Here is a 23,429-nt window from a genome sequence, read left to right on the forward strand (position 1 = left end):
GTACTTAAGTAAACACACTTAGCCTATAGGCCTACTTTTCACCACCGCTACAAGGCCACCAGGTTTGCCATTTGTCATGTAGTTTAAATGTAAATAATATCATAATATCAACAATAACGATAATAAGTCTTTGACCTGGAGTTTGTGTCCTGACATCACCTCGTTTTGGTCCATTTTTGTCAACACAAATGTGAACAATTAGACTTGAAGGTTTAGACAGCCTGATGAGGAAAGGTTTTTAACTGCCAATAAAGTTTGAGATTTTGAATCGGAAGCTACCGTAAAGCAGCCGTTTGTTTGTCGTGCAGCAGCGGGTTGCCATAACGACAGTCAAGATGGCAGCTATGGCGGCTGGAGACGAGCATGCCGCTTCGGAAGTTTTGAGAGGACTCGCCCGACATTTAAACTGTCTAAATGAGGACAACAAGGCGACGAGAAAGAGGGCGCTTGAGCTAATAAAGAAGGAGACGGTGGATAAAGGACTTTCCAGCTGCGTCTTACAGGAGGTTTTCTCTGCCCTGCTCAAGCCTCTCCTCAGGTGTCTGTCAGACCCGATGGAGAGGTGCAGAGAAACTGCGATAGCTGTGATGACAGAGTTTATTCGTTGTGTGCCCAAACCGGAGGAGTCGCTGCCTTATTTGATGCCCTGTCTGGCTCAGAGGCTCGGGGAGAAAGACATCGTGGAGCCGGCGGAGGAGCTTCGGTTGTCAGCCGTGGAGATGTTGACTCTGACGGTGGAGGTGTGCGGGAGGCATTTAGCCCCGTATCTGACCGAGGTGATCAACATACTGCAGAGGACCATCGTGGACCCTTTCCCAGATGTCAAACGAGAAAGCTGCAAATGCACCGTGAACTTTGCGCAGCGTGTGCCAGGTTTGTGAGGAGTCTTTTTGCTGTTGTCAGGGTCTGTTGCCATGGTTTCGAGGCACCCAAACACGGTTTGCGATGAAAACCCTCGCTTTCCTGTAGTGTGCATCCTTGCCTACTCCTACAGTTACATTAAAACACACAAGAGATTGATTATGGCATTATTTTTGAGCTAAAACACCAGAACTGCTTCATATCAATCATTGAAGTTCAAAAAGCTGCAATGTTTCAATTCAGGTTGCTTTCCCTCCATCACTAATGCAATCAATTATCTAAAGAATGAATGATGTGGCCCAGCGGCTCCCAACCATGACCAGCAACCAACTGTAACCAGATACACATTTCTATAAATTATGCCAGGTCAACCATTTTGTGTGTTCTTGTCTTGTCTGTGATGCCTGTTGAGGTCAACATTTCCAGCAATATAAAAACATAAAAAGAGGAAGGATTGGAAAAAGTATCTAAGATGGACTCTTTTAAACCAGCATGGACAGATACATTCTCAAAATCCACAAATAACTATAACACAAATAACACAAATCTAAATATTGATATTATCTCAGTGTATCACCCAGCTTTATGGTAAATGGACTGAAGTGCATTTGTCTTTCTTTTCAGAGCACTTTCACATGCAGGCTGAGAGTCTGGTGAAGCCTCTCATGCAGACGATCGCTCATCAGCACTCTCGGGTGCGAATGTCTGTCATCGAAGCCACCGGGGCTGTTATTCAGCAAAGCTCTGGAAAAAGCGTGGACGATGTGCTCTCTCACCTGGCACAGAGGCTGTTCGACGACTCACCACAGGTTCACTTAAACGCAATTAAGCACTGCTAGAACCCTCATCGTGTGTCATAGCATATACTGCTTATTAAGTCATCAGCCGCCACCAGGTCCTACGCTTGTCTTCAAAATCAAAGCCTGTCATCTGTGGATTGAAAAATCAAGACATTTGATATCTGCCTTCTCTGTCTTGCTCTCTTATCAGGTAAGAAAAATGGTGACTGTAGTTGTTGGTGATTGGCTACTTCACTTGAGAGACAGATACTCCTATTTCCACAAACTCATCCCACTCCTGCTGAGCAGCATCAGTGATGAGATCCCAGAAATAAGGTAAAAGTGGACATACTCAATCTTTGCTTCATAACACACTGTAACACGATAATATGTCATATGCTATTTATTCTCTCGGCTCTGAATCTAGCATTTTACAAACACCTCACAACATCACTTAAATATCTGCAAAATATCTGTGAAATGTGCTGCATAATATTGACGAGAGTGACCTCGATAAATAGTGGGAAGGTTATATGTGTTTCCGCTCCCCTCTGCAGACTCCTAGCAGCTGATTTATGGATGCAGGTAGGCGCTCAGTGGGAGAAGGAGAATGAGGAAGACATCAAGGACAAGATGGATTTTCTCCTCACTCCACCTCCCTTTTACCCACCAGGAGGTCAGTCACAGTTTTTGTGGTTTATCCTTCCCAGTTATTCAATCTGGTTATCACACTATCAACTGGATCAGCAGCAATATACGACTATTCTTAATAAACGTTGCGTGTTTCTGGCATTAATGCAGTCTAATTCTTCTCAGTGTGGGTTGAGAGGCAGCTTACCTAAACTCAAGGACGTAAAAGTTATCTTCATGTTTCCACATTTTTATAGCGGGTTTGTGCTTTAAAGTCTTACAGGTTCTTAAAGGCTGATAGCAAAAATAATTTTTTTTTCTGTTGGTGTAAAAGAGAAGAAACCTACCCCCACTAATTATCAGGCTGATTTTACTTTGTGTTGCTCAGTAAAAAGAAATCAACATTATTGTAATATACAGTACATTTATCTAAACTTACTACTCACCCAAAGAAATGCATTTTGCTCTATTTCATTCATTTCTATATGGTAAGTGGACTACATTTACTGTATATGGTGTTTTATCTAAAGTGCTCTACAAGTTAACTCTCAACTATCAATTCATGCTCAAAGCATGGCAAGGCCCTGCCCACATCATCAGGAGCTACCTGTTCAGCCAGAGCTGCCTCAATATTTGCATATCATTCCACCTGCATCCCATTCAATTTGCTAATTTATGTCTATTTAAAGTGCAAGTTTTAAGCAGAGTGGCTTTAAAATGGATTCTAATAACCTGAGCAACAAATCCCATCAAAGTCAGGACTGTTTCTGGCTGCTGAGGAGCAAAATCTGCAGCTGTGACACACACACACACACACACACACACACACACACACACACACACACACACACACACACACACACACACACACACACACACACACACGTCCACACATCCCTGTAGGAGGGCAGGATGTGATGATAGCGTTGAGAGATACTATTGCTACTGACACAAAGCTCTTAGTAGCATCCATTGTTGCTATTTTTCAACAAAGCAGCGAGGAAGAAACTGTATGTTAAACTAGGGCGATGGAAGGACTAAACTGTCTAGACAGACCTGATGTTTTCCTGGTGAAATTAACTTGGCAGGAAAATCCTTTGGATCCATCTTAAGCACAGGCTATGAGCTGAGACGTTCTTACATCCTGTAAGATGATCTTTTTGGCTTATCTTATTAAAGGATTAATTCAGGTCAAATGTAAAGAATGGTGTCTGAATTCCAGCGCAAAGTTTCCAGGTGCATTGGCTTTACAGGTCGCTCCCCATGCATGAAAAAACCCTGCCACACCATTTAAATGCAAATGTTAATTTTAACCGAGTGTAATCATTACTGCTTGAAATGAATCATCAGTTTTTATTACAGCTGTCCGAGGTTATAACCTACAGTAAAAATGATGTTGTGTATGACAGCTTAGTTTTCAGGGCAGGCGCTGGCTTGGAAAGATAAGTGTCTGCCTCGGGGCCGGGAATGAGTGTGAACCTGAACATGGTCACTATGGCTTGCCTATAAGGCAGACTAAGTGTGTGTATCAGTGGTACCTTGTTTAAAGCTCCTATAGGTGTCCCATAGCTACACATGCAGCACTGGGGATGAATACAGGCTCTGCATTTGGACAGGACAGGAAGGGAAAGGAAGAGGCTCTCCCTCCCTCTTTGTCTTTCTCTTTCTTGTCATCATAAATCTGCAGGGCCTCCCAGTGTGAGGAGGTCACTGTCAGACAGTGAAAGACGACCAGAAAGGGGCACGTTTTGTCTTGTCCTTGTGTGTTTTTCTGATTTATCCCTGGTATTCCTCTACTCCTCTCTTCCTCTCTCATTAGTGTGCCCATAGGAGCAGGAGAATAACGTGGGGCACAGAAAGAGAGGGGGGAGGAGGACAGAGGGATGCTGGATTTGAAATATAGACGGCTATTTTTGTATGTGTTTCACTTGCTCTGACAAGTCCCTTGTGGGGAAATCTTAATCGTAAAAAGCTATAGGTCAGCAGACATTTTAAAAATTGTGAATGAGTGATGTTCACTGTTCCATAAATTCTTAGTTTTCTTAGTTTGTTTTCAACAAAATTCCACAGGTTCTCATAAAAGATAAATGGACGACACTAATGGAAATATGTTGCAATTTGTTGAAATGTTCTTCATTTCTCCTCCAGTGGAGCGTCCAGGGCTGGGCTGCAGAGAGCTGGTGGTGAGAAACCTGGGCAGGCTGGTGCCGGCCATTACAAACGACGTGACCGACTGGCTGGTGCCCACTCGGGTCAGGACCTCTCAGCTGCTCTCTGTGCTGCTGCTCCACGCAGAGGACCACAGCACCCAGCATCTACAGCCACTCCTGGCCACCCTCTACAGGGCCTGCACCGACACAGAGAGGGACGTGGTCAGCAATGTGAGTCCCAGAGAGCGGGTCGCCAGATTAGCAGGATGTAATGCATCATGCTGTGTTTATGTTTTGGATCAGGTTTGGCGTTTAGTAATGCTTGACCTCTGCACAGACACAATAAAACTGTTTTGTGATATTTCAGTTATTACCAGCATTTCAGGACACATCTGCTTAGCTTTCAGTCAGTATTTTTGGTGACTGTCCTCAGTGTAGACTGGGCCAAGGCAGGGTTCAAGGATTTGGGATGCACCTGTTCATGTAGGAGGATTCTGTGGATCTTTGATGTGTGGCAGAATTAAAAAAAGTTCTTCCTGTTCTCATCATCCTCTACAATCATTCACGCCTCTGTGTCTCTCTTCCTCTCTCTCTCACCCTCTCTCTTTCTGTGCCCACATCTAGTGCCTGGCAGCTGCCAAACTGTTGGGGACCTTTGTCCCTCCTGCCGTCTTCCTCAAGCTGCTGCTGGATCATGCGACGACCCCCTCCTCTTCCTCTCACCCCTGGGCCCCTCTCATGGTGCTGGCTGCGGTGCTGGGAGGCTGCTCCAAACCCCTCCTTCAACCCCATCTCGAACAGATCGCCAACACACTGGCCCTGCCCGACGTCTGCCAGGAATATCAGCAGGTCAGCAGGGAGAAGCTCGGGTTCGGTTGTGATGGTCCTGTTTTTAACTTATTTACCTGAGAATGATTTCTCTCTGCCAGTAATGCCAGCTACCAAATTCACACCTAATATAACCTCATCCTTCTTGTGTTGTTAACTGACCAACTTCAGTGGAGTAGCTGGACCTTTGAAATGGGGAATGAGATGTTGTTTTAAATATTAAAACATTAGTCAGTCAGGCTTGTTTTGATGAGGTTTTTGCCAGGTTTTCTCTGCCCTCATAGATTGCCATGTCTTGTTTTTCTGTCCTGATCTGTGTGCACCAGTTGTTTTTCTTATGCAGTCTTCTTAGGTGATCTTGGCAATGTCATAGAAGGTCATTTTCTACCCTCCCTGTGTACCTTAACACTCTTATTCTTGGCATGGACAGTGAAGGAGTCATACTATATATTTCTCGCCTAATTTGTCCCTTATGGAAATGGGTTTCGTGATAAGATGCCACATTTCTTAAAAGGGCTTTAGTTGAAAAGGCCTCAAGCTTTTTCAATAGCACCACTGTACACGGTGAGTTCAGTGGGTTCGCTGTTGAGTAATTCTCTAAAATGCCGACCTCACTTGAAGTGACAGTCCGGCCACATGGTGTTTTTCAAATCTAACATTTCAAGTCTATGATCAAAACAGCTACTGTGAAATGTGCCCCCACGACGCTGCAAGTATCTCTCTTAGTTTTTTTACATAGCAAAAATGATAAAGAATGCCCGCTTGAGTTTCTCTGCAAATAACAGTCTGCCAGTGGAAAAATCCCATCGAGTCCAGAGCAGACTCTTCCCTGTTTCCTTTCCTCTTTCACCAAGCATGTTTCCCTTTCAGAATCAAAATAACAGTTGTCTGGCAGGGAGCTATTTTCTGATCCTGCCGCACTACTGACTCACCTATACCCATGACCCCCCCCCCAACCCTGAGTGAGGCCTTACAAGAATTTCCTCCCTGGGATAATAATAACAAAAAAATCCACTAATTTCATATGACCCCTGCATGGCTACTTTGACCCCTCTGAGCAGACAAGGCAGTGCAGAGCTTTTGTTTTTTTTATGGCCTTGTGTAAGGTCTCGGCACCGGATTGTGCTGCAGCCACGCCATTAAAGGAATCCCTGAAATTTCAAAGCCTGCCCGATCAAGGCTGGTGATAAATTGAGAGGGAAAATGACCCCTTCCTGCCCTCCCTCGTCGCTATCCGGCGGGGTCAACCAAAGAGAGAACTAACAGGACGGGACGGTCACACGTTGTCGCACAGATGGAGGCAGACCTCTGCTTCCTCTTTGTCTCTTTCTCCATCTATCTCCCTCTGTCATTCTCTCTGTGTCTGTTTTTGAGGGCAAAGCACAGAGCGTCGTGATTCAAAAGCTCCCCCAGACAAAGCACCTGCAACATTCTTCGACAACAGGCAGAGTTCATAGCAGGGAGCAGGGCCAGATCACAGAGTAGCTGTAAATAACACCACTGGAGACAGGAGCACCTGCATCCCTCGATCTCTCGTTCTCTCAGTGCTGAAATGCTGACCCAGAATATTATGCTCTCACCTACCGCACAGTTGCTCAGTCTAAAGTATCGGTTAGTCCTCATATCCTTCATACATGACTGATTTACTTGTATTTGAAAATAGTTTAATTACCTGCAGAGACATGAACAGCAAAGACATAAAAGTAGCCGACTGAGTACCCTTGTTTTACTTTAATTTACTTTTTAAAAATAAGGCATTTCATGAACTGTACAGATTTGTGTGTTTCAGAGAATTATGTCCTCTTTGAACCAAAGGCAGGGAGAAAGAGAAAGTGAAGTTTGACTTGGACAAAATGAGCCTGTTAAGAAATGAAATATAAATAACCTTCAAAGTGAACAGAGGCAGGGGGAACTGCAGGGCTCCGTGGGGAGTTCGGGGAACATGCTGAAGATTTAGAAACTGATATATGATATTTCTGCACGACTTAACCTCGCCGCTGCTTTCAAGTCCCTGTTTTCTTTTCCTCATTCCAGTAGGAGAAAAAGACAGCTTACAAAAATAAATGACAGATGTTCGGAGAAAAATAAAAATATTGGTCATAAACTGAAGATGATGTCAAGCGTTTGAGGGAAAAAGAAAGGCGAGCCAGTGGTTAGAGAGGCCAGCGTGTTCTGAGGCACCCTGTGTAGTTTATATAGGGTGTTTGCTTATGAATCACATGCGGGTCTCTTTTTATAAGGGTATTCCACAGAGAATGATCACATCCCCACCATCACACACACACCTGACACAGCTGAGTGTCGCTGTGATGTGGTTTACCATGGTGACGGGGCATCACAGTATCTGCAGGGCTGGAGTGAATTGGTAATGAAGCAAAAGAGAGGAACAAACACATAAACAGGGGGCCAGACATTAGATTAGCAGGTGTATTTACAGCCAAGATTGTTAACTGTGATTACGCTGCCTTGGTAAAAAGCAGAGGAAGAGATCAGCAGGAGAACTCTGTCATTTCATCTTGTCTGTGCACAGAAACTAACGCGCTTGCGTCACAAGGACAAGTGCTCTGCTGAGTACAACACAAGCTCACTGCCGTACATGACAGCTGCGTACTGCTCACTGCTCCTCTGAGCGACAGACGAAGAGAGGAGAAGAAAAGCAGGATTGCAAACTTTACCTGCCTCCAGTGGCTCGGCATCCCATGCATCTCCAGTGTTTGTTTTCTTGTTGCCATGGCAACATCAGTAGCTGCGGGGGGTGGGCTCCCCACTGGATAGGAATCCTTCGCCTGGTATGGCTCCTTAAAGTGGAGTCGTGTGTGTAATTGATGTATCCAGTGGTGGACAGATGCACACACGTGGTGTAACGAGGCCCCTGGAGCGTGCCCAGGCCAATGAAACCAGGTGTATCTCGCCTGGCTCCAGGTGTCCACCTAGTCATTACACCGCACCACTTTTTCCGCTCTCCCTCTTTCTCTCTCTCGGCCAGCCCTAATGGTTGTTTTCTGTGCATGTGTAGTATGTGTGCGCTAATGTGTGCGTCTGCCTCTGTTTGTCACGTTATTTCCACTACTGCCTCCCTGAAGCTCCTGCTGTGTTTATTTGCCAGTGAATGGCTTGCTCATACGCAGGGACTTCCCCCATCAATGAATTTGTGAACATTCAAACAAGTGCTCACAGTGCAGCGGGTAAGCTGTTTCCAGTGTTTTGAGTTTAGTCAGCAAGTCATGGTTGTTCAGGGCTGCGTGGAAGTTTAGTTTAACCTCAGACGGCCTTTGGAAAATGTGTTTACACACTTGACTAACAACCTCGACTCAAAGCGCGTAAAACTAGATTTTTCTGGTGTGTACTTAACACACACTATTGCAAAATAAAAACATTTGCTCATGTGTCTCGCAGACTCTAAGGAGTCCCTTAACTCTCGTTCCTCCTCACAAGCCCTGGCTTCTGAGACGCTCTGAGCATCTTTACTTGGCTTAACACTTGTTTTCTTTCCAGATTAATGCCAAGCTGTGCTGTACAATAGCGACTGAAGTTTGTGCAAAGGTAGTGCGCCCCCTAGTGATGTAGCTGTGGTATTTCTCAGTCAAGCTCAGAGGGTGGGTGTGTGTTTTGAGTGAGGGGGCATATGTGGAGGTTGCATTGAGAATTTCTCGCTCACACTCTCCCTCACCGCCCAACTCCCCATCACCAGACCAAAGCAAACACCTGGAGGGCGCTTTACCGGCTCTCAACCGCCCTCCCCACATACAAAAACACACACACACACACACACACACTCTCTCTCTCTCGCTCTCACACACTTACACCTTCCACGTCCCCCTCAATCTCCTATTTCCTCCCCCCACATCCAGCCCTAATGACAGGCTACGAGAAAACAGGAAAAGAGGCCATGATCCCAGTGATGGCATAGAAATTAGCCTGAGCCGCAGGTCTTTGTCTAAACATGAGCTCACCACAACACCGGCTGACAAGTGACAGCAATCACACACACACACACACACACACACACACACACTCATGTGTAGAGATGGAAAGTTCTCCCTTTGACTTATTGTATCCTGTCAATCACTCTCAGTAATTATTTTGTATATATATAAGAGACATGGGGCCTTTGTGGTTACTTGTGATGAGGATGCAAGCAGTTATCTAGCTAAAAAGCAAAACCACCACTAGAGTTAGTGAATATTAGATTAAGGAGATGATGTGCTGTGGAAGAGACAGTGGAGAGGGCTGGAGTCCTGAATCTTCACTTTCATCTGCTATAAACCAGACAAGACAATCTTATAATACTTCTCCCTCTTTCCCAGGTTATGTACTTGGAGCAGTTGTTGGCCTGCGTGGATGTGCTTCTGCGTCAGTGTGAGTCAGACTGTGGCTCAGTCAGCCTGCAGCTGCTGCAGGTGGTGGTCACTGTCCAGAGCCTTTCCACCGAACCACATCTCACTGAAAAGGTGAGAAAACAGTTTAACCGTATGACGATGCAATCCCAAATACATCCTCTCTGCAGCTCTATCATCACTTTGTTCCACATGGGCAGACCAGCTTATCACCTCACCTGTGTAATTCTTCAGTTCTACTCTGAAACGGAACCTTTTTTTTTACCCCTTCAATTTTTGTTTTTCCATCCTTTTTCATTAGAAAGGTAGACAGGTTTTATGAAGCAAGAGAGCTATCTGAGGAATGTGAGCATTTGTGCAAGTTCAAAGTGGGCATGGCAGTATAATTACCCACTTAGCCAGGAGAGCTGAAATTGCACCTTTTGAGAGGAACTTTAAATCCAGTCCTGGGTGAAAGGAGGCGGGAGAAAGGTGGAGGGAAAAAAAAAAACAGGCAGACAGAAAATGAGAAAAAAATAGATGAGTTGTGTTTCTTAGCAGGTGTGTGTCATCAGCCCACAATCACCATAATGCCTCCTCTGGTTGCAATAATCAGGTTGTATGCATGTAATAAGCTTTCATCTTGTGGTCAGCCTTCAAATGCAAAGGGACAAACAGGAACAGTGACAAGTGGAGCCAACAGTATCTGAGGCCAGCGTGTCGCCTAACTGCTCGTCAGGGAGACTGCTAATGACAGGGAGAGGAGCGGGAAGGGATTGGCACTGATGCTCACCAGACACCACATGGGCCACCAGTGTGTATGTGTGTGTGTGTGTGTGTGTTTTTACATCTGTCTGTATAGATGTGTGTCCAGACGGGGAGCAGCGTTAGAGAAGAGGCATTGGATTAAGAAATGAAGAGGGAGGGTGAGAATGGCCCTGGGCATTCCCGGACACAGAGGAAAAGCATTACTTGTTTTCCCAGAAAAGGGGCACGTCTTTCCCATCAGTGGACAGCTCAGGGTTGTCTAGCTCTCTTCTGAAGGGGCCGATCTGTGACTCAAACATTGTCTCTGTCCCTGTCCATCCCTGAGGGACTATGAAGGGAACTACGAAGTGCCCTTAAGGTCGGTTCCCCTGCCCTAAAGAGTCAGCTAATTATTTACTCTCCTATCTCCCATTCCTGCCCTTTCCTCCCAGCTCAGCTTTATTGGTCTGTGTGTTTCTGTCGGTTCCTGTGCCTTAGTGACATCCTGTGTGTCTGTTGGGGTTTTTGTCTCTGAGCAGTTTTATGTGTAAGAACGTGTCATGTCTGCAGTGTTGTTCTTCCCATAGTTTCACATGGAGGTTTTTTTTTTTTTTTGACTCCCATGTGAGCGTGACCTGAAGAATTCCTGAAGTTACAAGAAAACAGCTGTAATTGTTCAACTTGAACACAATACCCTCTGCTCTGTTATCGCTTTGTCTCATCAACTGTCCATTTGGATTCTCCCACCGAATCTTGTCTTTTTTTTGACTTGTCTTTATTTGACTATATCTTTTTTATAAAGATTTCAGGTTTAAAATGTGTTGACATTACTTTGTTCTACCCATCTCTCTCTCCCTCAGGCCTTGGAGAGTGTACAGTTCTTGTGTAAGGTGCAGGACCTGGACTCGGTGACGGAGCTCTATAGACAACATATGGGCCAGCTGCTGGTCTGGCTGTCTGCCTCTGTCAACTCCTGGTCCAGTTACTCCCCACAGAGACTCCAACTACATATCATAGTCACACAATCAGGTGAGAAATGAAGCCTGAATATGAGTAAGACATGGCCAAATTATACAGCAGGTGCTGAAGTATGCAATTAATACAGTAAGGTTTTGAGAAATTGTCCCGTCAAATGACCTGTTAGTTATGAGAAAATCACAGCATCAGTCATTAGTCTGAACATGTTTTTAGGGTCCATTTCACCGCAGTAAGTTGGTGCGACTGTATAATCTACATCATGTTTTATTAAGCATTACGTCATGGAGTGGTTTGTGAAGCCATTCTTTCCTCAGCATGTCAGACAGATGTCAGACATCATAATCTAAGCGTCAAGCCGTTTGTCCTCTTCACACATTATCCATCATCAAGGCATCACATCAAAACCAGCAGCTGTCAAAGCAGCAGTGCAGCTTCTATCTTCTATGAAGGATCCAAATAGTTTACTGAACTTGTTTGTAACTGGTCTAGATTCGTCATTTTCTAGTATTTTCACTCAAAACAGCAAAAAGTGTACTTGTTATCCATGTTTTCATATAGTCCCTAACTCCTCCTGAGAGCTACTGTATGTAGGCATCAAAAGGATATGTATGTGTCAATGATGGAAGGAGCCATTGTCAGCACCACTTGATAAATACGAGGGCTGTCAAATGACGTTATGTTTAAGGTTAAAATCTGTATGATTTATTGCTTGACGCCTCAACAGACGCGCGCACTTCCGTTGTTGATGTCCAAGATGGATGCCAATTAATGACGCTCACTCAGAAACGCAGTGGAATCATTTTTTATCATTTTCTGTGAGCCAAGCAGAGAGGCTCATGGTCAAACACACCCACACAGAAACCAACCACCAGTTGGCTTACTGACTTTTGTAAATCCTTGTCTCTCCCTCTGTTTGTCTGTCAGCCAGTGTGTCTAGAGGGGCTTGTGTATGTGTGTGTGTGTGTGTCTGTGTGTGTGGTGCAGTGGGTCAAAAAGCTGTGACCCTTTCTTTGGTGCTGAGACTTCACTTTACCTCCCTTTATACCATATAATCCTCCATCATCAGCACCTCCATATGCCACACTTTCATCTCCATCTCTTTCTCCCTCCCTCCGTCCCCTCTCTTTGTAATTGACTGGGCAGCTGGGTACCCCCTCTAATCCCCCCCCCCCCCACACACACACACAGACAACCACACACACTCCCACGGCCAACTGACCAGTCCATTCTGAGGCCACTCAGTGATCCCCATGCAGGTCACTACATCAAACAGCACCACAGCCGCCCGCTCTTGACCTTCCCCTGGATCAAGGCCACTTTGAAGCTCTGTGTGTTGTGTGTGTTGTGTGTGTTGTGTGTGTGTGTTGTGTGTGTGTGTGTTGAATGCTGCCCTAAGCTTCCCCAGGTTTCACTCTTGCAGATGTGATCTTTGGTCTATTAACAGGACCCAAGGACTTAATCACGGGCAGCCAGACAGACAGCGTGTGGCTGCTTTGTTAGATGTGCACATGATTCAGGGAAATCAGCCCTCTGCTGAACAATTGACGGTAGTTAATTTGACAACTGAGAAATGATCATTTTGCTTGCTCATCAGCTCCTCTCACACTCCATCTGTGTTTGTTGGAGACAGGAACGATTATTGCCGTCTCATATCCTCCTCACAGTTTGTTGTTCTTTATTTAGCGAGAACATGTCACACCAGACCTCTTTCTTTCTCTAAGCTGGGAGTCTAGTTCCTTGCTGGAGGACAGGATACATGTTGACACTCTCTCTAGGCAGCAATGCTTTTGTCTGCAGGCGTCTCTATTAGCGCAGTGAAACTTCCTATCGCTGCCTTGTTATATCCGTAGTCTATGTGCGGCGAACACGTAATTTAGCCATCGGTTAAATGACACACCCCTTGATTCACACATTCCCGCTGGATGAAATAGGTCACACTCACTCTCTTTTCCCATATCTCTTTATGACGTTGGCCGCCACCCTCGGGCAGTCTCAGGATTTCCTCTGTCTCCTCTCATGTCTGTACAATTCAGTCCAAACAGGGCATGGACACTTATCACTCATTACACACACACACAGATTACTATATATAGCTCTGTAAACATGCAGTCAGACTGTTGGTGGCTGTGTGTGTGTGTGTGGGCAGGGTAACTGGGAACACTTGCACTGTGAGATTCTCATTTTTCCTGTAATAGACTGTTTCCTATTGAAACATTCTGTCACACAAAGACCTTTTTAATGTCTCATTTCCTCTGAGCTGTTTGTCATTGTCTCACCAATCTATTGAGGTCTTAATAACTCAAACCCTCTGGTCAGTGCTAAACATAAAAGGCTGCGCAGGCCTTTTCTTATTTACTGTTTGACATTTGGTGCTGACAAAGAAGAGTAATGAATCAATAAGAGTTTTAAGAGAGTTTTTAAGGATCCTCCCCATTATCTCCCAATATTTGCTGTCTGTATTTACACTGTAAACTGCCCACTAAAGGCACAAATTATTAACCTTAAACGTGCGTGTTGTAGGTCCAGTGATCGGGGAGTTTGTGAGCCAGTTGATGCCTTTGCTTCACAGCTGCCTCCAACCGGACAGAGACCCAGAGATGAAGATGAGCATCTTCACGCTGCTCGCTAAGTTGCTACTGAATGCAGCCAACACAGTGGATTCCCAGGGGTGAGAGGGATACACACACACACACACACACACACACACTCTCACACACTCTCACACACACACACTTTGTCAAATGATGTTATACACACACACAGGAGGTTATATTATGACACAAGTTTTGGTAGGAATTGCTGAGGAAAACACCTAAATTGCAGGTCAATTTTCCACCATTTCTTCACTGCATGATGCTACATTGAGCTTTAAACTCAGCCAGTTGTTTGGGTTTGTCTGGTGTGAGTTTTCCAAGTCATCATTATTAGCACAGCTCAGACTTAGGCCTCACATTAACCTGCAAATTAGTACCACACCCACTAGGGACCATAATTAGAAACACACACACAAAAGCACAATAACATATTTCCATGATGTCATTGTAACCCCATCTTCTACAGCTTCTTTAGGATTTGTGGTTGATTCATGTAGGGTCATATGATAGGGCTTTATTACAGTTTACTGTACTTCACAAATGATGAACCCCATTTCAAACTCACTGGGAGGACTCCCATTTGAATTACCATGGTCTCTTTGTGAGTATCGGTTAAACTAACTCAAATTAATTAATTACTTCCCAGAATGCTTAAAGGAGACAAAAGGCTCATGGTTTCTGAATCACTCCTCAGGGATTTAGTAACACCTTTGACTGTTTATTGACTGATGAATGAGGTAGGATAGGAGAGATGTATGACACCCAGAGAGGCGCTCGTCTTTGTGGGTTCCTCCTCTCTGTACCCCCTCCTCACCCTCCAGTCTCCTCCAAGCCCTCAGCTGTGCAGCCTTCAGTCCAGGCTCAGGGCCCTAATCTGAGGGAATGCATTAAGCCTGAGGCCCTCTCTGGGTCCCAGCGATCGTGGCAGCTGCTGCTGTCGATCAGAAAGACAAACCTCGTCCGTAGGGTTGCCATGGAGACATCTGTGCGGCGTGTAACTAACCTCACAACCCTACAGCCAAAATGTCCATAAGGGTTGGAAGGTGTTTCCATCGCTTCATATAGGGGATCCACTGGTAACCACTGCTAACTGGTATGAGCCTGACAGCAGTGTAAAGAATTCAAGATGAAATAATATCCTACATCAGTGAAAAATGTTGCATAAACAACAGGAAGTGTTCCTAAGCCAAAACATTCTGCCACCTTTGCCAAAAACGTGGAAACTGGAACTTTGCTTTCAGCTTTCATCAGATTATTTTATCCATAAATGCCCATATTAGACAAAAGAAGCCTCTGTCTCTTCAACGCTCCCATTTCAGCCACCTGTGCTGCTAACTGCCTCTCATTCCTCAGCTATATCACCGGTAATCACAGGACCATCAGGAGACAGAAATCATGTTACACCTTCAAAAGGTTTCAAACAAATGCTGAGCTTACGGCGTGTGGGACTGTGTGGTCTGCCATAACATTTCCATTCATACTCATCGTATCCCTCCATTCATGATTTATGGCCTGATCTTTGCTCAGCAGATTGTAGCCCACACACACGCTCTATGTCATCAAGAGGACAATGATAGTCATAGAGAAAACCTCTTCTCTTTGTTCTACAACCAAAATGACATAATGACAGCTCTGCTATAGAACAAGCAGAAAGGGAAATCAAGTTTGTGTACATGTAAGTGTCTTTCATCCACACACACACACACACACACACACAGATATAATGTTTTGTTTCATGTGGATTTGTTTGCTGTGATTAAAAAGCTGGATGTGAAATTTAAGTAGAAGGTGTTGTGCAAGAAATGAAAGTTCATCCTTTTTTGTCGGGATGTGGCAGGCCTAAATCATGTGCAACTTAACAAGGGAGATGCAAGCATCCGCTTTCATGTGTGTGTGAACTGCAAAACACATCTGTCAGTCTTAATTTCAGCTTTCAAGACATAAAGAATTAAAAAAGACATTGGGGTGAGATCTTCCTGTTGTTCCAAGTGTGTTTTCCCTTGATGAAGGCCTGTCAGTAACATGAAACAGGACAAAATGAAGGCAAATCTATTGTGCATGTATCAAATAGTAGGGGCAGATTCTTTAATCAGTTTTAAGATCAAATGATTTTACTTGAAATGGGAATGGACAGTGTGGCTAAGATTAGTTTGGGAAATGTATGCAAAATCATCCATAAAATAATCAATCTGAATAATAAAAGGAATGACGTGTATTCCAGTTTTTATATGTATCAAACACAAACTTAAATAACTAATTTTGTTTGAACTGGTTATCTGGACCACACGTGGTTAATAGACATTGAGTTACAGCCCAGTCCTACTTGATGACAAACTCATTTACTTGTTAAGATGTGGATTTTCTGCTCTGTTATGCTGTGAGAGAGTGTTTTTTTTTGCTCTGCAGTTGCTTTGTGACCATTACAGAGAGGCTCAGACAGCTGTACAGTGTAGAGACACATGAGTTGTACAGGCAAGATTTCCTTGCAATTTGTGTCCAGGGACACAGATGTACAAATGAAAGGTAAATTCCCCCTCTTCTTTTCCTTTGGACATCATTCCTGTAGTTTGGAAACATGTCTTTCCATCTCCTGGCGTCATTCATGAGGAGCTTTCAACAGCTGTCAAGAAGAAGAGGCTGAGCTAGCAGCAGGGCAGTCCTGTTTGTATGAGTGGCACACAGTCTCCCCCTACTGGCAGCGAAACATTACAGCTCACTTCATCAACTGTCATGACTGTCAAGTTTATTGTGACACCAGCTGAACGGCCAGAGGCTAGAGGCCCTTACCAGAGCTGGTGGAGTTGGTTAGGAACAAAAGGGCAGTGCAGCAGTGTGTGAGAAGATGTCAGAGGGCCTAAGCCAGCGTGGAAAAGTGAGGGAGAAGGGAAAGGAGGACATCCAGATGTTGCACTCCTTGTCTCCTGCTTCTCCCCAACCCTTCTGTCTCAGAACAAGTGTGGGAAAACTGCTGCGTTATAGCCATTGTGTTACAGTCGCATTCCCGACAACCATCATCATTCATTGCTCCGCAAAATGAGCGCCAGCGCTTGATACTGGGGTTGTTAAATGTTTACGAGTGGCTTCTTACATGAAACAACATAAATGTCTTCATCTCTGCTCTCGTTCTGTGTCCATCTCTCTGCCTCCTTCCAGGCGTTTTCATCAAGAGTCTGAGAAGTTCCTGTGTGACGTCTTGCTTCCTAACATGGTGTGGCGTGCAGGTCGAACCGCCGCCGCCGTCCGCACCTCAGTCCTCAGCTGTCTGCTGGCCCTGCTGCACGGAGGGGCAGTCACACCTGGACAGGTACACACACACACATAGATGCTGCAGGGCTGACATCTACAAATGCTTGTAATTCTGCCTGCCCAAAGGCAAATTTGACACAAAGTGGTTACATCTACTTCCACCTGTGCTAAGGGGCCCATAAGCATTGGAAACAAACGCCGGATGTGAAAGGTCCCCAGCAGTACACACTCCTGAGCTCCAATCTGCAGAAACACTTTTTTATTGACTCAGCTGTAAAGGAAAAGATGTGGTAGTGCATTCTTTTAATCCACCAGGAGCAGACATTTACTTCAAATTCTCTGTTTTGTCCATTTCACATCAAAATAGACGGTCCCACTTGACCATTTAGGAAAATATATCATCCACCATCTTTCACTGCTTGGCTGGAAGAGTTGGCCACGTCAGGTAGCAGGTGTACTTGGGGGTAAGCGGGTTCACATACCTTTGTCCCTGAGGAACAATGCTCCCACTGTTCTGGGCCCTTGTTGTAGGTAGGAACTGTCACCGGGACATGCCCTTGCACCTGCCTGCCGGAGCATGTGCCCAGTTACAGTGTGTGTGCTCTCACACACGCACATCTGGCTGCGTTTGCCCTCGCGTGTGGAGAGTGACCAGTTGAAACTGGCTCACACACCTCTTCTATTCACACGTCTTTAACTACGAGGCAAAGCAAACAGCTGGGGGACAATGTGTGGGTGTGGGTGCGTGATCAAACTTTTACTATCTAATGGCACCCAAACGTCCCGACAAGAATAGAAAACCTGGAAAAGTGGTGACTAAATCTGAGCTGGGGTCAAAATTAGAGTGGAGATGAAATAAACAGCATGTCCTGACGAGTACAACAAGAGGGTTATGTGTGTATTTCCACGGGCAAATCAAACAGGCTTTCATTTAGAAGGACATTGTTTCCTCTCTACTCCCTGTGAAAACAATTAGCAGCTCCAGTTACCCTTGGCACCCTCAGATTCTCACTGATGTAATGCCGGATCATTTATCCGCCAAATTTTCCTCCTCTTTCTGTCTCCATCCCTCCCTCTCCCCTCGCTCCTTTTTTAACTGTTTCGCCTGCTCAGTTTCGATAGCAAACAGACGGCGTGACAGAGGTTTTAGCCATCACCTCTTGGCCTGGGGCTCGGTGTGCTCAGCCTCACCTTGTTTGTCCATTTCCTCTGTTTCTCTTCTGTTGGTGTGATGAAAACATTGGACTTCTGAAGTTGGGCTCAGTGCCCGTGTGTCTGTACAAACTAATCCAGACCTGATGTCAATCTGTCATGCTTCAGGTGATATTTCACTTCACTTCAACAGGAGTGTGTGGAAACTCTCCTCAAAGCTTTGCTGAGGAGGTATTGACACTTTCACTAACCAGCCTTGTCTTTCCTAATAGTCATTGTTGATAACTGAGGTGTGTAAATGGATTGAAAGCACACATTTTCAAGAGGGTTTTGGTGTGCTTCTGACTATGTAGCCTCAAAGCAGTCACTCCAGTAAGCTGCAAGTTCACAGCCTCTGACGGAGGAAATGAGAAACTTTACAACACAAAAACACCTTGTGGTGTAAATATATGAACAGATTTTGAACTTGTCATTAAAGATTTAATAGATTAGTACACTGTTTTTCCCGTGTGCAGCTGCTGTGTCTGGAGGAGAAGCTGACCCCCCTGGTGTTGTCGGCTCTGGACGAAGACTCACAGATGGGAAGACTGATGGCCTGTCGTTCTCTGTACACCATGCTCAGGCTCATAGGAACCAGTCTGCACCCTGAGGCCCTCAACAAGATCTATCCCGGTAAATGACAAACACAAATTAATGCGCTACATTTTGCACCTCTTTCTTTGCAAGTAATTCTGTATAATTGCACGTCACAGTGTGGGCATCTAATATAATCAAATAATAGCGGCACGCTTGCTAACTGGGCAAACGTTAATTTGTAATGTCTGCCACCAAAACTGACAGACGTCTTCTAATCCTTTGCATCAGTTATTTTGTATGTGGGTGTCTTTTCCCCGCAGAGCTGCTGAAGCGTCTGGATGACAGCAGCGAGGAGGTGCGCAGGGTCGCTCTTCAGGCCCTCGGGCTGTGGCTGTCCGGCTTGACCAAAGACTACAACCCTGAGCTCTTCTCTCCTCATCTGCAGTTCCTCTTCCAGCAGCTCCTCCTGCACCTGGATGACCCCGACAGCTCAGTGCAGGATCAAGTGCTCGGTGAGACTGGGTGGGGAGTTGGGACCTGCAACCTCAGTGATGAATATGGAGAGTCGATAGATGATGATGTGTTAATAGTGAGGGCTTAACTAGAGGTTATGAACGTTACCTGAGAATACTTTGTTGAAGGTGGGTTCAGAAATGAGTAAATAGCCTGAATTGTATTTTTAAAGATTGACTCCATGTGGACTGTACTACAGCTTTTCCCTCAACTCTTCATTACAGTCCTGCTTATTTATCATATCTGTAACTTTTAATGCACTGTTGACAGTCCTTGATAACAGGAAGATTATGAAGATTCCATTAGAGGATACATAATATAAAACATCCTCATGTGTATGTACTGTATATGGCTTAAAACGATTGCACGATATGGGCCTACTGACCTTCATTATCTGATAAATTCAGCTGATACAGATAGGAAAGATGATGATGGTGACTGTGATGATCTGCAGACCCAGCCTGCTGTGTCCAAGACACTCACAGAGGGATGAGAGGAATTAGAGGTATCCTCTGTCAAACAGTAGATTATTGCCTGGCACGCTGCCAGCAGATTCCCCCGTCCTGTATTTCAAAAGCTCTCCGTTATCCTTCTTTTCCACACAATTCATCACCAAGAGCAGCTCGAGTAGTTCCTCCTGCCAAAGTCAGTCCTGGGCTGGAGGTGGCCCTCATGAGTGAAACACAAGATCCAGATAAGCACCCACCTGAGAGAGACACTTCACAGGTTGATATGTGAGCCCTAATATCTGTTTAACTCCCCTGCCAGTGCTCCAGGAGTAGACTGGGTTGTTCTTGTTATGTGGCAAATCCCTGCCCCTCCACCTACAACCTCCCTCCAACACAGAGCAGCCCCAACTAATGGCAACCACATTGGCACCCCTCCGCCTCAGCACCTTTCCACATCTGCTGTCTCACCGATCCCACTCATTCCCTCCATCTTTTATCTGTCCATCTGACTTCCTCCTCGCATACCCAGTGTTTTCTGTGACAGCCCTTTGGCTTCGCGGCTGTGTTTTACTGATGTATCAATGGAAAGTCTGAGTGGCTGTTCCCAAATTGTGTAACCGAGGCTCCTCTGGACTTTCACTCTTTCCCACTCTCATGGATATTAGCTGTCTGACAGGACACAGGTGAGCGTCGGTGCCTTAGCCAGCGACGAGAGGCCTCACTAAGGGATCTTCATACAGATAGACACGGGGGGGTAGTAAGATACTCACCAGATGCAGAGGTAGCTTCAAAAACTGTTAGATAGCTTTTGAAAGCATTTTGTTATTTTGTTATCAAGTGTCTATAACCTTGGGCGAGACTCCAGACAGGTCGCCAGTCAATAACACATAGTGACAGACAATCAGTCACACCTATAGACAATCAACCTGCATGTTCTTGGACTGTGAGAGGAAGCCAGCGTACCCGGAGAAAACCCACATAAGCACAGGAAAGCTTTGCACCAAAACTGGTACAAGTTAACAGATGAGTCTGGTCATATTTTAGATTTCTGTCATTTGTCAACAGTGAAATGATTGTCCTAACTAGCATTTCCTGTTAGCCAAAGCATGATATACCTTGATGCATTCAAAAAAAAAATCCATCAGTGAGCCACACTGCTGCACTGAGGGACAGGTTCCTTCATTACGATGAACATGAGCTCTGTTTATTTTGAGTCGATCCCACATCCACTGTCCGGCTACTGTAAATAGTAAAGTAGTAAAGTATTGGGAGACTCATTGTTGGTTTTGTCCTTTTTACCGGATTTGTTGGCAAAAACAAAAGAATATTGTCAGCTTCATCCTTTAAACATAATTAGCTGTTACCATGCTAACATTGTATGTACCTTAGTCATCAAGTCATTTATGAAGTTTAGCTGTTCTGTCCATCAAAGCAGACAAAGTTTACATGATAAAGGAGAGTAGTGGATACAGTTAACACTTCTTTATCAATATCAAGTCTGAAAGTGTTGGTAATGCATCAGTAATGGCAGAACTTTTATCAGCTTTAGATGCTGTGTCAGCATATCTGACACAAATATGAGCTGTTGTGTGCAGCCCAGCTCCTCAAGCTTTGATCCCCATGGAGTACAGTAGATTTGTAGACAGTAAGGAGTCTCTTTGTGAAATAAGATGACCTCACATCTCGCTGAGTGATTGTCTGTATCTGACAGCACCCATAACCGCCTGCGCCACAAATGTGGAAGCATTCCTCACTTCTCATGCATGGCTCTGTTTGAAGCTTTCTTTACTTTCCTCCCCGCTCTCCTTCTTTCTCTCCATCTCTCTTTGTTCCTTTAATAGTTGATCCCATTCTTATGCTTCTTGGATTTCAAACGCATATCTGCGAAGTGGCTTGATGTCTGCAGCATGTCCTGACAGCATGATGGACAGCACCGACGCCCCCCCCTCCCTCTCATCCCTCCCTCACTCCTCCAGTCCTCCACCCTGATAATCCCACCGTCCTGGCAGCACGGCTGCTACCTGCTCAATCATTCAGACTGTTGGCACGGGCATAAGTCACTTCTCACAAGTCATCATTGTTCTCCTTTAATTCAAAGCCCCACCATCCCAGCTGAGCACAGTATACACAAAAGCTAAAAATCCCCTCGATCTCCTTGAAGAACAAAGTCGGGTATCAGATGATGAGTTTACATGAGCTAACTCATCCAGAGTGACGGCATGTCACCACAGGAACAGCACTATTGCACTGTGGTTTCCGACGCATTTACCCATTGACAGCCATTCAAGTAATTCAATATACATCTGAAAATCTACAGAAGGTGTGGGAACGATGGGAGGACATGAGTTGAACGGAGGATTACCGCCTCCCAGTGGAAGGAAAGGGCACTTACACATACACTACAGCTCAGGATTTAAGTTTCGGAGTTGATGTAGTGTAGTTGATAACTGATGTCCTGACTGCTTTTTGACTGTGGATAGAGTATCCATCGACCTTATCTACCTGTACCCCAGGTTAGAAACTAAAAACGAATTCTCAAAAACCAACATGGAAGTAGAAAACAGGCAATTAGAGCCGCCATATTTACACCATCAACCCCTTTGATAGACTGAAGATCACAAGCTTCAATGCATAGACTTAAGTAGGAGGAATCGTCCAACATTTTGGGAAACAAGCTTATAGGCTTCATGCAGAGAGGTAGATGTGAAGATCAATACAACTCTCATATCTGTGAGGTGGATATTCAGGTACAGCCAGCAGCCTGCTAAAGTAGCTTAGCACAAAGACTTGATACAGTGGTAAATAAACAGCCAGCCAGCCTCTGTCCAAAGGCAACAAAGCCCACAAGCCAAGACCCCACTAATAATGTTGTATCTATTTAGTGTAATCTGTACAAAAATCACATCATGTCACCACATCATGAGGTTGCTAGGCAACCAGCGGAGACTTCACTGAGGTCCAGGCCAAGAAATAGTCCAGCTTAGATGAGCTAACCGGCTGGCTTCACATTCACTGTACAGACATGAGAGTGGTATCAGTCTACTTATCTAACTCTCCGCCTGAAAGAGAGTGAGTGTGCTGAACTTCTATTTGAGCCCAGTTTGACTCCCGTCTGTTTCGTGTCCTTTTGGTTTGGTTTTGTGTCTGTTTGTGTGCGTCCAGAGATCCTGAAGAAAGGCAGCTCGGTCCACCCTACACTTCTGAAGCAGGAGGTGGAGGCAGTGATGGACAAACAGCGGAGTCCTCTGTACTGCGAGCAGCTGCTGCAGCACATCAGCTCACCGCACACAGAGATGACAGCAGTTTGTGCCTCGATTCAGAGAGCACGTTAAACTGCACCATGGACATGATGAATGGCTCATAACAGTGTGCTGGTAATAACACGGTGGAGCGTGTTTCACTGAAAAACTTGTTCTCCTTAAGATGATGTTAAGAAGCTACTTGCCTTAAATTCAGCAGTTTTATTCAAGACCAGTTTTTCCTGCACACGCTCCTTTTATTGGGTTCCTTTGGTTCTTATGTTTGTTTTCATGATTTCAAATCATATCTGTGTTTTAAATGTTTTAGTAACACACTCATAAGATCTCTGTGTTCATTCCTGCACCCAGAC

The 23,429-nt window shown here is 45.0% G+C and overlaps 1 protein-coding gene across 1 annotated transcript; it reads left to right on the top strand.

Moving 5' to 3' along the window:
* The first annotated feature begins 335 nt into the window (after positions 1–335).
* On the top strand, positions 336–23,304 carry LOC139216972 (dynein axonemal assembly factor 5-like). The gene is made up of 13 exons (XM_070848225.1): positions 336–873; positions 1,486–1,670; positions 1,852–1,976; positions 2,198–2,316; positions 4,419–4,651; positions 5,045–5,269; positions 9,556–9,699; positions 11,172–11,340; positions 13,810–13,957; positions 17,037–17,187; positions 18,797–18,953; positions 19,178–19,369; positions 22,982–23,304. Exons 1-13 carry the CDS (start codon positions 336–338, stop codon positions 23,149–23,151), a joined length of 2,556 nt encoding a protein of 851 aa, XP_070704326.1. The 3' UTR covers positions 23,152–23,304.
* The last annotated feature ends 125 nt before the right edge of the window (positions 23,305–23,429 follow it).

Source organism: Pempheris klunzingeri, chromosome 17 (genome assembly GCF_042242105.1).
Source record: "Pempheris klunzingeri isolate RE-2024b chromosome 17, fPemKlu1.hap1, whole genome shotgun sequence".
NCBI lineage: Eukaryota > Metazoa > Chordata > Actinopteri > Acropomatiformes > Pempheridae > Pempheris > Pempheris klunzingeri.